At 40.8% G+C, this 18,514-nt stretch overlaps 1 protein-coding gene and 1 long non-coding RNA gene across 7 annotated transcripts in view; both read left to right on the top strand.

Moving 5' to 3' along the window:
* Window positions 1-760: 760 nt before the first annotated feature.
* Window positions 761-7,135, top strand: LOC119007592. Its single transcript, XR_005071165.1, has 4 exons — window positions 761-884; window positions 1,303-1,372; window positions 2,317-2,472; window positions 6,752-7,135. It is a non-coding gene; the product is annotated as an uncharacterized LOC119007592 (long non-coding RNA).
* A 3,619-nt stretch (window positions 7,136-10,754) lies between these two features.
* Window positions 10,755-18,514, top strand: part of diaph2 (diaphanous-related formin 2) — a 391,770-nt gene continuing 384,010 nt past the window's right edge. For 2 of the 6 annotated variants that reach the window (XM_037076294.1, XM_037076293.1), the window contains exons 1-2: window positions 10,756-11,175; window positions 11,877-12,288. In XM_037076294.1, the coding sequence (XP_036932189.1) occupies window positions 12,205-12,288 (84 nt within the window). In that variant the 5' untranslated portion in view covers window positions 10,756-11,175; window positions 11,877-12,204. Of the gene's footprint in view, window positions 11,176-11,876; window positions 12,289-18,514 lie in introns of all 6 variants that reach the window. The other 4 variants (XM_037076295.1, XM_037076296.1, XM_037076299.1 and 1 more) reach the window with 3 other exon arrangements.

Genomic DNA, 18,514 nt, shown 5'->3' with positions numbered 1-18,514 from the left:
GATACCCCACGGAAAGTGGCGAACAGTTAGCAAATCTGCCTGTTGTTATCTTGATGAAGGTCACAGTCACCTGTAGGGACTGTCAAGTTAGAAATGAGTAATTACCAGTCCTTAAAAAAAAAAAAGTATCAAGTGGAAGTGTTGCGAGCTTCTGAGCCTTTGTGCTGCTCCCCTGTAAGCAATTACAGAGTAATACCCGTCTTCAACCTTTTGAAGGAAACTGCGGAGAACGTCCTGTACCACATTCATTTGCCGCCTGGCCCGAACAATGGGTTTCTCTCATGGTGGAGCCGATTACGGATGGAGAGTGAAGTTGTTTACTCCATGGTTTGTGCACATTAGTTGCCTTCCACTTATGCGCCTGTTTAAACCAAACATCCTGACCTCAAAGAGGAAAAACACGCGCATTATGTTGTGCTTCTGTTTATTCATCATTTAAAAAGTGCAGGTGCATGTTGAGTTGTGCGTCAGTCTTTTCATCCTGCCTTTACTGGAATAAAAACTTAGATTTTGCTTAACAAATGGAACACTACAAAAGCTGGGGTCGGTAAGCAAAAGCAAGCTATATTTTGAAAGTATCCAACTGCAAAAAAATAAACAAAACAAAAAAAAACAAAAAAAAAAACACTTCCTCTCTTCAGGCCTCCCATCAGAGCCACTCCTCTATAGCACAATCATGCACTGCCTGACCACACAGACTGCCCCATATTACCGTATTCACTCTGTGGCCAATTTCCTCTGACATCAAGCTCAGGGTGGGGTGACTTTTATGCTGCTGTGTTTCAGGTTTCAAGTCACATGAACATGAGGCATCTGACGAACACTTCCCGATTGACCGGGGACTGAATTAATGATTGACAGTGAAAATCTGGCCATATTCTAAGGTAAAGCAACATGTTTGATAACTTATTAGCAGACATTAGCATTCAACCTCTTCCTAGTCAACGTTGCCTGCACCAGCCACAGTGATTGGGTTTTAATTGTTTGATTACTGTCGGGATGTGCATAGATTTTCTACATAGATAACAAAACATAGAGTAATGCACCAAGCCGTGACTGGAGGACTAATAAACCTTATAGGGGCACATCAACAATCACAGTGCATTCAAAGATAATATATGCTGAATCCATGTTGTATACTGGATAAAATGGCTTCTGAATAGAGAAACGCATTTGGAATCTATTTGTACTGTTTAGCTACTCTGAATATTGTCATTTGCTCCATGTTTTTGTCAGCTATTTACGCAGTGACCTTTGTGAATATTTGCACTGTGAGCACGGAGCTCTTGATTGTGTTTGCAGTTCTTGTTCTCCCTCAGGCCTCCGAGGATCCGACTGAGACTGCCTGAGAGGAATCGTGGAGTTAACAAAGGTATAACAAAACTACAGAAACAGGGCGTAGGCGTTCCTTTTGATTGCGGCGCTGTTGGTGTTTGCCAGGAATGATACGAAACAAATCAACAACTCGCACATCAGCGAGCCTTAGGACATGCATAAAATGCTTGATATCAGGATGTTTGCCAAATGTTAAACATCTGGGGAACGTATATTCCTGTATAAAAGTCGTAAAATATCTTCCACTAAATGCAAGTCTATAAAAGCTGAAGCCGCAGGCAAAGACTTGATGAATTCTTGTTTTTGGGCTACACTGTTTGTGGAAACCCGGTCTGCATTCAAAGTGTCTGTGATATAGATTGATGCCTAAACAACGACTCATAAGTTATCAGTGAAAGCATAAAAGATTGAATTGATTAATTGTGAAGGCACATAGCTACCAGCATGAGAGTCAGTTTGTAGAGTATATTTCTGAGAAATGTGCAAGTATGGTGTTGAGTATGTGTAGCAAGCATTGAGCTGTGTGTGTGTGTGTGTGTGTGTGTGTGTGTGTGTGTGTGTGTGTGTGTGTGTGTGTGTGTGAAGGGAAAGGCAAAGCAGCTGCTCTCTGAACGAACATCTTGCACCAATCACCCGTGCACTTTTACTGTCTCTCTCTCTTCACTGAGACAAAATATAGGTGTTCATTGCTTAGTAATTAAAATGTTTGCTTTCTGTATAAAACAAAATCACAGGGTTTCATGATTTTTATAACTCACAAGTAGTGGATTCACTGTTCTGTTAACACTCCTCAGGTGTCAGATCTGTTCAGAGGTGAGAACTAATCAAATAGAAATACTTTGTTACTCTACGTTTTCAGGAATCTGACTTTGTATGTTTTAACACCAACGATTTGTGCTTTCTGCTCCTTACATTTTCAAAACAGGCTGGTGACTTTACTTTGAATGCGTTTGAGAGGAGTTATTGATTTTTCTTGTTCAGTGTGCATCATCACACGCCGCCTTCCCAACATCACAAGACTGATTTGGAACCCGTTGGTGCACATCACGCACGGCAGACGAGTCAAGAAGAAATGACGTAAGGAGACGTAACGAGGCGGAAACAAACAAAGAGCGAGACTGGGATGCCGGAGGAAAGGTGTGTCAGTGTCTCGTATCTGAAGAGACCCTGCAGAGGTCTGCCTGGATTTCTTTATTTTCTCAATTTTCAGCCGCGCTCGGGACATTTTACCGACTCCAAAATTAGACTCAACAATCAACAACAGATGAAATTCCCTTCAGAGGATTGTTTTGACTTTTAAGATTTATTTCCTGTACTTACTTGAGTAAAGAAGTTAAATCAGTACTTCTGCTTTTACCAGTACTTCTACTTGAGTATAGAAGGTGTGTACTTTTGCCAACTCTGCTCCTGTTTAAATACACAAACCCCACAATTGATCAGTGACAGCACCATTACTGCAGTCTAGAAAAGGGGGAAAAAAGTGCATCTATATCAGGTTTCATTTAATTCTGTGATCATTCGTCATTGTCCCCATCATGATCAGTTCCTAAAGAATGCTAAATAATAATGTTAATTTTTCTGAATTATATGGTTATTTCCAAAACACCAATAAAACTCTTTTCAGTCATTTTTAAACTCCATCTGTTCCATAATCCTGGACTTACAGTGCATCTCTCTGAGTTGTTATCATGATGCAGTTTCAGCTGGTGCAAGAACGAACTTCAAGAGCTGAGTAGAGTAAAGGTGGAGGTCTGCATGCTTGATGTCATACCCGGGCTAATGGACTGTAACCCTGACCATATAAGTGACATGGCAGCACGCTCAGAGCTTCTACTGAACAGTGAGCGGTGACATGCTCCTCTCAGACACAGCTTTGTGATTTCTCTGTTGTTACACGAGCAATATTTTCAAGAGCCCCGTTCTGCTGCACACTCAAGAAGCTTCCATGGTTAAAGGTAAATCGACCTTCAGGGGGGAGAGATTGTGTGCGATTTTGCAGATTTCAATGAAAAGACATTTTAATCTGCTTAGTTATCAGGGAAAATGTTTTTGTCCTTGTTTAAAAAGAACAAGGTTTACTTGTTTGTCGGTCTACAACACAAGGTTGAATAACAAAATGCTACTCCCAAAACATCCTTTAAAATTTGACTGGATGAATGAATAATAAGCCAGTAAAAACTATTTTTTATGGTTTACAGAAGAAGTCTTTACAATCTGGGGGAAAGAAGCTGCTCTGCAGTCTGGTGGTACGGCAGTGGGGTGAGCAGGAGAGTATTTGGTTATCACCAACAGTAACTCAACACGACTTCAGAAACAGCTGATGTCTACGTTGTAGGATAAACTTTCCAGGATTCAGTTGGAAGTGACTACAGCAACATCTTTCTGTCTGGCCCACTGCAGTGATGTGTATCTCTGCAACACATGCTTGTTCGAGTGGGGAAACTGGGGTTGCAGCTAGTTGTCCGTGGCTGCAAGACATTTCCGCAGACTATTAGGAGGCTGGGTGGGTGGGTGGGTTGGAGAGGTTCCATCCTGGGTGTGGTTTGGCTCAACATGACTGGCGAAGGAGAAGCAATTTGGCATGTTTTCACTTGGAACGGCTAGAAGTGCCAGTGGAAAAGCCCCATGTGTCCCGCATACCAGTTTGTAATGTTTCTAGTCATGATGCAATTTTATTGCTTCTCTAGAAGTCGACCATGGGGTTGACCAGTGTGTTATGACTATAACAGGTTCTCTGTGATGCTGCTAAAAGGTGTGTGTTGGTGAAGTGTGTGGTTGCCTTCCTTTTTTTCCCAAAATCAACAGCCAGCTCTTCGGTTAAGTTGATGATGAGCAGTAGATTTTTTCCCTGCGCACCACGACAAAGATTGTTGATTTCTTCCCGACATGAAATGTCATCGTTGTTTGTTAGCATCATCTACAAACTTCACCACAGAGTTCTCTCCATGTTTGAGGTCGCTGTCATGGGTGTAACAGTGTGAACAGGGGGGGGCTGAGCACTCAGCCCTGGGGGCCTCCGGTGTTGAGCACCGGAGAGGAGGCGGAGTGAGTCGGCAATATCCGAACTGCCTGTGGTCTGTTTCCGTCTTTACAATGTGTTTCTTTGATTACCTGAAATTAACTCATTGTGAAGTTATGAGCCACTGCTAGCTTTTCTTTCTGTGAGGAAGAAATTAAACCTTTTGATATATATTTATATAATTAATATTATGATACATATGTACATATATGATACAAATGTTTATCCACTGACTTAAGGCTCTTGACTCAGTATGTCTGACTCAGGTTCTGCGGTGGTAAAAAGCCTAAGTGGAGTTGGCCCTAAGTTTCTTGTGAGCTCTGCGAGACTAGAGAAGAGCGTGGTGCTGCCTTGTAGTACAGCGGGAGGTCAATGAATAATTTACAAGAACTTTCTCTTTCATCTCTCAGGTCTAAACACAGCGCTCTTTGCCTACGACAGCCGCATATCTTTCTCAAGTCTTTCGCGAATGTAATAGGAGCGGAATGACTCTGCATAACAAGTGCAAAGCATGCTGGGAGGTTCAGTGGAGACCTTTATGGCTCAAGTGCTAAATAGGACATGAATGGTAGATATAGGAAAAGGTTTAAATAATTGCCAGAGTAAAACATCCACTGATACATTTTTTTCTATTGCTGCTGGAGTCCATCCTCAACAAACAGCTTTTAAATAGAAACTGTGATAGCTTCAGATTTGTCTCAGCAAAATGGAAGGCAATGGTGAGACACTGCTACTGATGCATCCAACAATAGACTTTCAGAGGTAAATAGAATTATGACCTTATTTTTTTTTTTTATCATGCAAAGTCTACTTTTTCCAGGGCCATGGCCTGTCATCTCCAAATGGCAAAATGACTCTTGGGGAAAAAATAATGTCCCACAACCAGGGCAGCTGCATGCATGTAATTATAGAGCTGCAAGTGGATGTTGACTGTGTACGTTAGCTTTCCCAAAACACAGACAGTCATCAGGGTCATTACTAGAACATCGGTGACACTGGATTAACGTTGGATTAACGATAGCACCAGAGCACGATGTTATTTATGAGCTGCAGAATGAGTTTCTGCTTCACTGCTGCTGCATTCCTGTGTGTATTGCTGTCTTGACCTGTTAAACAGAGATAGTGGAAATTATCTACAATACAACACAAATAAACACCATCGTTGTGATTATACTCTTCATTTAATTTATATAAAAACTTTCTATAAATCATTCTAAATGGTACTGTAATGTGCAGTGGCTTTTCTTCTGCTCTCTCTCTCTCTCTCACACATGGTCTCATCCCCAAATGCATTGCTTTGCTGCAGTTTTCTCGCTAAAAAGATCCAACAGGCCCAACCCAGCAGTGGATGCCTTTAGTCCAACATGGACAGATGGAAAGCTGAATGACCTAATTAAATGTTTGGAGCTGCTTTCAAGCAGCTGGACTCACACATAATATTTCAAACTACAACACAGAAACTGAAATGGTCAGCATGTTTCGAGAGGAGTGTTTCGGGGAACTGGATTTTTATTGACCCTTTAAAGTTATTAGGCAGATTCACTAAAAAGTTCACTATAAGAAGTCCTATTTCCTCTGATGTCTCATACTAATTCTTTATAGGTGACTTATTTGACAGTCTAATGGATGAATGCTTTCAAAAAGTAACTGCTGTTCTAATTAACTTACACAACTTGCTGTGTGTACTTAGAGCTAACATCTGTTCCGTCATAAACAATCTGTTCAGGTAGGCTGCCCCCCAAAAAAAAAAGAAAAGAAAAGAACACACGTTAGCAGCTTGTATGCAATCTTAATGCATTGTTTAAAATCATTATGAAAATCAGTAAAGAGTGAACGAAGGTCAGCAATCAATCCCAAGGAGACAAGACAAAGACAAGACATGAATCAGGACAAACAGAGACAATATGTTGTTTGAAGTTCTGATTTACTTCAGTGTTTACTAAGTGGTTTTGGAAATACAGGCCAAATGTACAATTTATATGAATATAAGCTTGTGGACAAAAAAAACTGAATCATTATCACCTGGTATAACAAACAACATTAAACAAATATCCAAAGTTTATAGTTTTTATCTTTAGTCAAACAAGAATAACAACTAAAAAGCACACTCTTTTGTCACAGGAACATTTATTCGGTAAAATCTTGAATTAAACCTGTGAAATTGATTACTATTCCGTCAACAGCCCAATTTAACTTGTTAATTCTCATATCCAGGTGTACGATAATGAATTTTCTCAGTCGCCAGTCGTTTCCCATTTGGCATTACAGCTGCAGGTGTGAGTGAGTCGTTGGTTGTGTGTTTCTGCTCATTTACATGAGTTGCAAATCAACTTTTAACATGTGTGACACATGATGCCGGTGTGCTGCTCTTTTCTTTTTTGTATGTTTTTTCTTCAGGTGGAGCCGTTCTCAGCCTGCATCTCTCACTTCTTCATCTTGCCATGGACTGAGAGTTGCTGTTGGGGTGCTTCCCTCGGCTCCGAGCTGGGATGATTTCCCGGCGCAGAGCAGAGGCCCTGTCGTGGGATGTCTGGGATGGTGCAGAATAACGCTACAAGCCAACTTGCTGTCAGTTGTTTATGTGTATGTGACAAGGTCCTCCTCTTCATGTTTTTTGACCCTCTGAGGATGGCAGTGTCAGCAGCTGGTCGCTTAGATCCAGGCTAAAGTATTGTATCTTAATAAACGTTTAATGGATTGGCACCAACTCGTATAAAGGCATTCATGTTCTCCAGTTGATACATCTGACCGACAATGTGTTTCCAAACAACCACGAGGTTGACATTTTGGGTTTGTGGTGCTATATCTCAACAGCTAATGGATGGATTGCCGATGCAGTGAATCGTTTTATAATGATTCTGGTGAACTTTTCACTTTGTGCCACCAGCAGGTACAAATGTATCTTTCTCAAGTTAACAGTTTTCATTCAGGTATACAGTGAAATATTGGTACATGTACAGCATGGCTTGATGATGATCCAAATCAGGAAAAACATGATGTTTTGTCTTGAAGTACCTGTTTTGGTTACCACAAACACTGCTGGAGATATCCCGAGGTCTCAGTTGAAACACCCAGGTTATAAACATCCAGTGGTTTGACACTTACAAATGTCGAAACTGCTGTCACTGGCTTGGCAACCCTCCTGCATGAAGTTCTATCTCCATCAGCTCCACTTCCCGAAACAAAAGTCAGGTCATAAACATGTAACGTGAAAGGCGTATGGCATGTTTTACAGAAAAGTCACTATGGTTTGTAGCCTATGACATAAACAAATGTAAACGAGTCAGTGGTTTGCAGGAACGCTGTCTACATTTCATGTTTTCAATTAGCTGATCTACATTAATCTTTTTTTTCCCCCCTCTATATCACAGACTTCCTCTTCCACCATGTCCTCAGGCTCCATATTCTAATGATGACCAGGGAAATTATAGAAAAAAAGAAAGTTGCCTCATTTACAGTTAGCTGCTCTTGCATGGGGATCACATGCCACGAAATCACATGTGAGCGAGAGAGAGAGAGACGAAGACTTATTTATAGACAAAAAACAAGTGATGAGTCAGATCAACACTGTGTTTGTTCCCATAACTAACACACAATATTTTGGTTCGAGTTTGGTGTTCTCGATTGGAGAAGTGAGATTTTAAGAGAGGAAATGTTGCAACGCTGAGTTTTTGTCTGCAACTAGATCTGAGATTTAGATGTTTTGTCAGTAGTTTGGAGTACTTGATTTATATGGTGGAAGGCAAGCGCAAGGGAGGAAATATTTCTCAATGCAGCCGTCACATTTTTCTAAAGTGCTATGGTGAAATGGTTCAACATTGATCTGAACACAACACGAAGGTTAAATTATTACTTTCCTGGCGTCTATGGGGCAACCAGACAGCTGGACACATACTCAGTAAACAGTCCAAGTTCACGACAAATGCATTGGTACTCAGGATAAATAAAAGTGTCCCATTGTTGGTGTCTCCATGCAAAATGCACCATACTCATGGTGAGATAAATGTTACAATTCTGTGAACACAAGACTGTGCTCAGTTTGATATTTTGCTGTCACTCTGGCACACAAGCTGCTAATCGCATTTGACTTTCTAAATACCCATTAACATATTCCTCTCCGCCCATCCAGAACTTGTATTATTTGCACCAGATAACTTCTAGTTTCGGAGAACGGGAGCCTGTAAATATGATCCAGGCTTGAAAATCAGTGACCTGAAAGAGTGAGTCAGACTCATTTATCAGAGGACCAGCTTGAGAAGTCTGCACCTGCACACTGTGGTCATAAACTTTTTTTTTTTTTTTGAGCTCCAGTAACTTCATCCCCAATTTGGGATCCTATTCACTTTCTCTCGGTGTTCACAGAAAAGCTATTTCTTTCAGTAGCGATAAAATACAGTAATGATTAACAGAAAATTGTGAAAAATGCCACTATAACAATTTCACAGAGCCCAGAATTGGCTTGTTTTGTTCAACCAATGTTTCAAAGCCAAAAGATATTCAATTTACTTTAGGCCTATTATAAAAAACAGCAGAAGCTTCTGTAGAGGCAGCAAAATCTGACATTTAACAATAAAAACAGTGCATCAATTTATATATCTTCTTTGTGCAACCCATCCAGCAACAACAGTTTGTAAACATAGATTTTCACCAAGTCTAGCAGTGATTTTGCAGATTTCAACAAATGAAATACACCACACCTCGCCTCACCTCACTTTCCCTAAATACAATCACCATGTTGTTATGCTAACTAAAAACAGTCCCTCCCAGGGAGACAACTGGCAGCTAATTTGCATTATGCAGATATGTAAAATCAGCAAATCTGTTTATTTCTGTTATTATTTTGAGCCATAACTGTAACATTTATAGATATATAGTTAAAACTGATAGTCCAACCTATCTGATGTTTCTGATGGACTTATTTCACGTACCATGTTGCCTTGTTAGTGTCTTACTGCTAGTGTAGTATAAACTCAAGCTGTTCACAATTATGAATATTGCATTTCATTCCCACCAATATCACACTAAATTCATGCCCTGAAATGCCTCTAAATTCTACACACTGGACTTTTAAATATGGGAACAATTGTCATTCCCAAAAAAGGCTGAACTATTCCTTTAATAATTATTTTTAGTTATCCAAGGTCACATGAGGACACGTGACCAAGCAAACTCTGCTGATGAAGACCGTGAGAGGTGAGTGGAGCTTCAGATGATTTTCGTCAGAATTTGGGGTGACATGACATCCGGGTGTTGACAATAACTGTGATGTTAGAATATTAATTAATGATAACATGTTAATAATACACATCTTGTAAATTTTCCAGTGCAGATGTCAGGCCTTGTGGATATTATGTTGGTCCACTTATCTGGTTGCCTTTTCAATCTTAAATAGATGTCATTGTTCTTCTTATATGATATCCTTATCATATTTCCAGATTCTCTCTTCAACTCCCTGTTGACAGATATGTTTGATACCAGTTGTAAGTAAACAAGAAGGCCGACAACATACAATTGGAACTGATGTTTATTTACAGCAAAAATACAAATCTTAGTGTCAAAGTAGAGAATAACCAGAGGTGGAATGTGACTGACTACAGTTTGCTCAAGTAGTGTGTACAATTGTTGTCCTTGTACCTCATACTTCAACTTAAATCTACAAAATGTATCTGATAGCTTTAAATTCTAGTTACTTTGCAGAGCCCAATTATTCAGCTAATTGTAACAGGACAGGTAACTGATAAAATAGTGTTGTGGGCTTGACATTATGTGAGACCACATAGTGGCGACTATAGACAGGGAGAGGCTGCTACATCAGAGCCAAAGTAGTGCATTAAAAAATTGTGATACATTTAATGTATTGGCATACCGATGCCTACCCAATCTATTTGCAAGTTAAAGATGAAATTGAATGATAGCATTTTTTTTCTTTATAGTCAATATTGCAATAAAATCATTATTGTAAAACTGTTTTGCCACCATAATGGTATAGTGAAAATCTGAAATTGTGACAGCCCTCGTCTGTATTAAAGGTGAGTTTAAAAATGCTTGGGGATTAATATTATGTCGATTGACTAATTAATATATCTCATAATTAATCTTTTTACAACTTCATTCCCCTAAAATGTCCTTCTTGCATATCCAAAGAGACACACACACACATGCAGCAGGGATATACTGTAAGAGGCATTTTATTGTGTAACTAGGAAACAAACCTACACAACAAAAACACCAGCTGTTATTATTACACACATAGACACAGAGAGCTTGTAGATCCGGTAAACAGTGACACACACACACACACACACACACACACACACACACACACACACCCCATGATGATGGTATATTGCAAAATCTGACATTGTGACAGCCCTAGACAAAATTCTGTAGTAAGGGTAAACAACTTTATTCCACTAAAATGTCTTTCTTGCATAGGCATACTTTTAACATTGTGCAAACACACACACACCCAGCAGGGATGTAAGTGTAAGAGGCACACACACACACACGCACACACACACGCAGGGTGTAGTCTGATGCCACGGATTCCCGCCCTGCCTCCTTCCTATCCCCGGTCAGCCTTTCATAATTCACTCACAGATCTATTCTTACTACTCACTCAGTCCTATCCGCTCGCTGTGAAATCACTGACCTCCCCGTCACAGCAGGCTCCTCCCCCGCGACGCCACGCCGACCCTCCAACCGACGGCGAGCTCGACCAATAGCGACCGGAGTCCCCTCTCCCACTGTCTCCCGCGGGCCAATCAGAACGCGAGTGGGCGGAATCACCGTGGGCCTGGCATTCAGGTTTGGTTGCAAAGGTAAGCTCTGGATGGGATTTTTTTTTTGTGAGTTCTCTTTGACATGTTATTTATTGTTCACGCTGTCATTTATTCGTGTGGTGTTTTAAATCATGCGGTCGCGTGTGAACGTGTCTGTGTAAATAAATAATTCCCGCTGGCTAACAGTCGCTCCATTTATAGCTAGCCTAGCTAACTGTACAGCACTGCAAAGTATCCCAAGCAGAGAGAACAACGGTGATTTCCCTCTATTAGAACAATTGCTCATTAACGCTGATGAATTCCCTCATTGTCCGGTAAATAACTGTCATGTCAGCTCACGTTGAAAGCTGTCAGAGCATCCCGGCTGCCAGGAATCTCTTTTCTTTTTGACGGCTACTACTATGTTATTGCTAAGTTGCACGGTTGTAACTTTGCTTTGTCTGCCTGTTTTTTTTTTCTCTTCTTCCCAAACACAAAGCTTTGTCTGTGAGCGTTCAAACACACCGGTTTTATTATTCGTACCGAGCAGTCCAAAGCTGCCTCCGACATGTTTGTTTACATCTGTTTAACCGTTCACGATATACTGGCTCCAGTGACTGTGACTCCCTGCTCCCACACATACTAATGCAGTTCAAGGAGGGAAACACGTGTGAAGGCAAACATTTTGTCCAACTGAAACAGCTCGAGACGTTCTGACAGACGAGCTAACCGTTATGTACATCACCATCTTGTCGTTTCAGAGAGTCTTTTCCCGGCTGTGAGCACTGACAGAGGACAGCTGAGCCGAGGAGACTTCAGGACGGAGGGCATATCCTACCACACCTCTGCTTCAAGCAGCCACCTCGACTGTGGAATAAAAAAAAAAAAAACTCGGGAAACTCTTTGGAAGCACTCATCGTTACCTTTCAAACGGAATGGATTTCGAGAAGACCTAACCCGGATGGTTTGCTGCGCGAGTGTGTTTTTCTTCTTCTTCCTTTTTTGAAAAGTGGAGTTTGGCAACTTTTAAAAAGGAGGTCGCTTTAAAGTGTTTTCTGGAGGGGGGGAGAAACTTAACTCACAGACGAAATGGATCAAGCCAGCGGTGGGGAGGACCCCAATAAACCCTCTAAAAAGAAGTCCAGCGAGGACGAGGGTAAAAACAAAAAGCTGGTAGGTATTACTGTTGAAATGGAAAGTTGTCACATCCTGTGATCCCACAGGCAGTGGTTAATTTCACTCTCAACCTCAGTCCGACCCAGAAAGTTGCACTACCTGACACTTGTAGAAAGTTTCACTACCCAGTATTTTACTCTCTGTAGCTTAACAATTGCTTTATTAAGCTGATTGCATTGGAGACTTAGCCTTTCTAAGAGTTTTATAGTTTTTAAGTAAGTATAATCCTCACAATGGTTAAGTCAAACCAAGCCGAGCGGACCTGACTCCTGTACAGTGTAGTAAACAGCATGTTGTACAGGGTGAGGCTCAAATAGGTATTGATGTGTTGTTATTAGTATTTAATGCACCCCCCCTTCCAGAGCAGCTAATAGCCGTTAAGAGTTGAGCAAAAGAGATAGTGTTTCACTTAGTGCTTTACTCTGGAAAGAGCTCAATGCATCATGGGACCTCCCCGTCAATGCAGCTCCTGAAAGTTCATGGAAGAGCACTCTTGTTGTGACAGTTGGACCTCAATATGTATTTTTTTTTAACACACAAATGCAAGAAGAAGTTAAGTTACAGGATGACACGTGGGAGAGCGTGATGTCCGGGTGGTTTTTCGGGTGGTTTTTATGAACCACGTGTGAGTGTGTGGGTTTGATAAAGCTGATCCTCTGTCAGCCGGAACAGTGTTATCAGCACAGTGAATGAAAAGGAGGACAGCGTCAATTAGATTGCAACTGAAAACTTCATCAATGTTTATTCCATTTATAGCCTCTCTATGGGCTCTTCCTGCTGGGATAGTTTACGGTAGAGGGAGGAGTGTTCTTATTGACAAAGTGGGCAACCCTGAGTCTGCAGCATTGGAGCTCTGGTGTCATTAAGCTACTCCTGCATGCCATTCATAGTCTGGAAATGAGATCATTAGATCAGGGGATGTGGTGGAGGTGTTGCTTCTGATTCTTTATAAAAGTCTTGATCTGTCAAGTCTGACATCTCAAGCTGTGTGCTGATGTGTTTTTTTTTTTTTGCAAATGACAGCTTCCTTGTAATTGCGTAAACCGTAACTCTTACTTCCAAAGGCATCCAGAACCTACAATTAAAGGCCTTATTTGGTAAACTGTAGCCACAGTCCTGTCTTCCCTTGTCCTGGCTGGAATGGAGAACTATAAATCTAAACTATATTACTGAGTGCTTTGAGTGAATGTCACTGCTTTAACATTGTCAGCGACCGTAGACAGAAGTGGTTGAAATTAATTTTCCGTGACCACAGACAAAAAACTTTGGCTGCTGTTGATCATCGTTTTCCGCCTTCCCCACAATTGTCGGCGTGGAAAGCTTGGCTGCCGTTAAACCGCCTGGCTGACGTCACTTCTCTACAGCTGGTAATTGGTTGGCGTCAGTGTTGCCTTTTTCTTGTGCCTTCTACTTAATTGCGATAGTTTGCTCAGTGACGGGATCAATCATAAGTTACAGCTTCTGCTACTAAACAAGGAGATTAAAATGAAAGGCACATTTTAGGCAGTGCTCTTGATGTTTTTGGAGAACGCGAGCCAAGTTGGACTGATTGCTGACAGAAGCTGACCACTAATTACTTTATCAACACCTCAGTTGTTTACTTAGCTGGTGTTACTTGTTACTCTGGTATGCAGCTGAGACAGTACAGCTGCTGCGTTTCAGTTCAGGGGGAAACAAACTCGTAATCACTGGTCGTGTTCCAGCAAAATAAAAAGCGAGGGGAACGTGTAACCATAATAACTGCCAGACAGGAAATCCCAAAGTGGACTGCAAATGAAATGCACTCCCAGAACTAGTGGAGGGTGTTGTCTTGAGAAATCCTAACAGCTTGCAAGTCTTGAATGTCCTGCCTCACAAGTGTGATATTGTTTCCAGGGATGTCTGGATGACGTAAGCACTGAGCCGGTCACTAGTGACAGGACTCTATAAGATCACTGCTTTTTGTTCTGTGAAGTGTACTCAGAGCCAGGCCCATCCCCTGTTGCTCAATCCTCTAAGTGGAGCAGTCAGACGCAAAGGAAGCTTGAGCTGTTGCAAAAAAAAAAAAAAAAAAAATCTCATCACAGCTCAACACAGAGTTTGTGAGAGGAAGTAATTTTTCATCCCTGGGTGGAGCCATGACGGGTCCTCTTTCTGTTTATCCCTATGTTTAATCTTCCACAATCTATACTGTAGCTTGTAGTTTGTATGCAGCCATGTAAATAAGATGAACTATACAAGCATGATAGTGTGCATAGTTTAATATTCGGACACTTAAAGATTGACTTGTATTTAACTTCGTACAGTTTTCACCATATATGGGGCTGTAGGATTACATTCCTGAAGTGCAGGGTAGTTAGTGTGCATATGGTCCAGATATGAGGATGGGATAATATCTGTCATGAGCAGGATTAAAGTAGAGGTTCATAGAAGTAACATATGTATTTGCATGGCTAATCAGCAAAGTCAAATCAGCCTTTAGAGGAGAAACACTGAAAGCTGTGTGTTTGCTTAACAAGTGAGCAGGATTACATCACAGCAACACCATTTGGGCTTTGGGCCTGGGATGTAGATACTCAACGCAGCCAAGGACATTAGAATAACACCACAGTGTTCAGAGATAGAGCCGATTTAAAACTTTCTCCGCTGTTAGTAGCTATACTTTTGGATAATACTTTGTGAAATGCAACATCCAGTAAAACAGGCAGATGGAATGAGGTTTTCTCAAAGGAATTCGGGAGAGCCGGTTTGACAGAAAAGGAGGAAAATCACCCCTCTTGCATACCAGAGAAAACGATGACCTCATACAAAACAGCATGAGGGAAAAAGTCATATTAATGCATCTGTACAAACGCTATCACAAATCACATACTGTGATGGAACTAGCTTATTTCACACCCACAGTCTGAATGTAGAAAACAGACATGCATTGTGCCTCCGTGTATGAAGCATGCTTTGATTGCTTTTGAAAAGTCTAGAGGATTTTCAGGTTTTACTTATCTGTTCACCATGAGAACACCCTTTAGCCTGTGACATGCAGTCTTGTGACATGCTCCGTTTGGTTGCTGATAACAAACCTACTGTCCACAGACCTACACGAAGTGAGAAGGAATGGTAAATTTAGAGAATCCGTTGTAGAAGTAGCAGTGACATAAAAGAATGACTCATTCTCTGAGTGGAGATATGCGATGCATCAGTTATTTCCAAGAAAATGTTCCTTGGAAGAGATTTTCATGCTGGAGTACATTATATTTACCAAGGGCTTTTAGCTTGCACGTCAGCAACTTTGTAAACTTTGATTGCTTTTCAGCAATCAGTGGTGCTGTTTAACGTGATAAATGTGTGATGACCAAATGTCTACAACTACAAGGCAGAAGAACAAATCTCTGTCATCTGCACTTTGTTTGGTAGGTAATTTGATCCTTCAGTCAGTCAAGGGCCTGACTCATGTTTGTTTATTACAGGCTGTGGTTGCCTGTGCTTTTACTTTCTATTATCTGTGACAATGGGAATAGGGGTTATCAATATTTCAAAAGTCAACTGTCAATGTATGAGTCAGAGGGAGAGGGAAGCTGGTCACGTTTCCAACATAACTGAGTGGAATGTCAACTCTGTCAACAACCCAAGCTTTGTTGCAAGTACTATAAAGATGGGTGGAATAGTTTCCCAGCATCTTTGAGATGCAAGATATTAAAGACCTGGTGGCAATATTGGCTCTAAACTGAAATGCACCATTTCCCACTTCACTTCACGGATGTTGTGAAAAATGGAGTCCTCTGGGAGTTTGTTAAGTTCGCTATTAGTTTTTGCTACGCTAAATTATATTTCCTTAAGCATACTGTTCATATGTGCTGGCAGATAACTGGGATATTTGGAAAAACAGACATTTTAAAAATTGGTTAAACAAATGTGGTGATAAGACTTAAAACAGCACTTAATAGTGAGAGTTTGTCGCAGCTTAGTATCAGCTCTGGTGGTTTAAGTCTGGGCATAATATGAAATCAGAGCAACACATTGAAAAGTCGTAAGACAAGGCACAGAAGTCATATTCATGTAGGTCTGTGATCATGAGATTTAAGAACCGGGCCAAACCAGGTGCATGGTAGCATGTTCTGGAAAACAGTAACAGGAACTGCAATGGGTTCAATACAACAGAACAGAACTGACATAAGTAATGAAAAATCCATGACAGGTCAACATCTGAGTGGTACAGCGATATGTAATATGTACCTATTCTGTGGCTCTGCTAGTGTCCGTCTACTGTTCAGAAGAGGTTTGTGCGCCTGATATCTGGTACAAGACGGTTCAGAGAGGTCCGTTCACTGTGCTGCTTCTTACCTGCTTGCTACAGGTACAAGCCGGGTGCAGCTAATTGTTGTTATTGTAAGCTGTCTTTTAACTTCTGTTTGGAGCTGCTGTAGCCACAGTCTGGGAAGTTAATCTTAAAACTGTGTGAAAATACTCTAGCTTACAGGCAAGAAAACCTTGACAAAGTGAAGAAATACTAGTATTAGATTTTACTGAGCATTCTTGCCCCTCCCCAAAACGTGCTATATTTATCAAATCAAATCAGTTTTATTTACACATCCCAATTCCCATCACTTCGCCTCAGTGGGCTCGATTTGATTGAGGAAAAAAAACCCAAACTTTTAACAGGGAGAAAAAGATGTAAGAAACCTCAGGAGGACCCACAGAGGAGAGATTTATATATTATTATTCCCATCACATCTATGCAGTTGAGTATTGTAACTTTGTAACTTGTGAGCTTGACCCCTTGGTTACTCTCAGTTAATTTGTTTTCTTTTTCTGTTTTTGTTCTTGGTGAGATTGTGTTTAGCAAAGATCCAGCTGATAAAAACAATTAACAAACCCCCTTTTTCTACAGTTAATGAAATACACTCATACAATAGGAAAAGCTGGCATAGTCTCAACACTGGCACATTGTCAATGTCCATTATTCTCTGTCAGGTGTTATTTGAGAGTGTTTGCAATTTGTAATTAACCCGTATTAATTAAATTGGGACTTGTAATCATGCTCGTTATTTAGTCGGTCATTAAAGTGATTAAGGCTTCAGTAATGACATGGACAGTTCAGCCTGACTTGAGTTCTAATATTGTCTGTAAAATGAGACCTTGTGCATGGGAGCGTAGTGGAAAGGCTTTACATTGTATTCTGTAGGCTACAGAGATATTGTATATACAGATTTTTAGGTATAAAGGGATTTACTGTTTCTAGGTGAACGCATCATTTAAAATATTGCAGTACCTCTTATAAATTTTTTTTTCTTCTCCAGAATAACACTACTTGGCAATTTCAGAAATACCTGAATGGCAGATGAAAGTGGCAGTTCCAGTTTGAGCAGATTGTAATGAATTAATAACACAGTATTTAAGATGTTTTAGATTTTGATTTCCTGTGAATTTGTCAGTAATAAGTCTTAGCTCTTATGATTTTTGCCCACATCACTCAGCTGTGGGACGAGCACAAAGGACATTTTTGTGTGGAAATCAAATGCACTGCTAGGCAACGGTTTTGTAACCTTGTTGCTTGTTTCTTCGTAATGGACCATCGCAACAACCTTCCTGCTGTTGACAGTATCACGGGGTGAATCATATTAAATTGCTGACTGTGTCACTGCTTTTGGAAGCTGTGACGTTTGAAACATTTGCCACTTTAATACATGAGCCACTGGGATCACTTAAGGTCATGTTGGCATGTATTTAGTACAAGTTGCCATCTTGTCACACAAGTTGTTGCCTATTGCATATCTCTTGCTTGGTCGATCTTAAGTAGATTAGATTCATAGTATGTTCTCTTCTTCCACGTGTGACTTTTTTTTTTCCGCTTTCACATTGCGTGTTATAGAGTCTATATGACCTCGACTGTGTTGGGGAGACGTGTGAGAAATGGCAGGAAAGAGACCACATGTGAGTGTTTTAAAGGCATTCAGGAAGTTGAGGAGAGGAAGCTGGGAGAGGGGAAGCGGTGAAGAATGCTTTAGTCACACAGAGGCAGAAACTGACAGACTCACTGCTCTGATGTTACCATCTGACCGCTGACTTGGGACAGTTATCTGTCTGCCTCAGTTACGCATTAATAAAGCCGGCTTGGGGCGTATCTTGTGCATCAAAGCACTCTAGTTTCCTCTAAGCAACAGTATTTATGAATCACCTTTGGGTTTGGTCACGCTTGCATGCAGTAGTTTGATGATTCATGCATTGCTGTGGCTATGTTTTGACTCAG

This window comes from Acanthopagrus latus, chromosome 18 (genome assembly GCF_904848185.1).
Source record: "Acanthopagrus latus isolate v.2019 chromosome 18, fAcaLat1.1, whole genome shotgun sequence".
Lineage (NCBI taxonomy): Eukaryota > Metazoa > Chordata > Actinopteri > Spariformes > Sparidae > Acanthopagrus > Acanthopagrus latus.
This window is presented reverse-complemented; position numbering and strand designations above follow the sequence as displayed.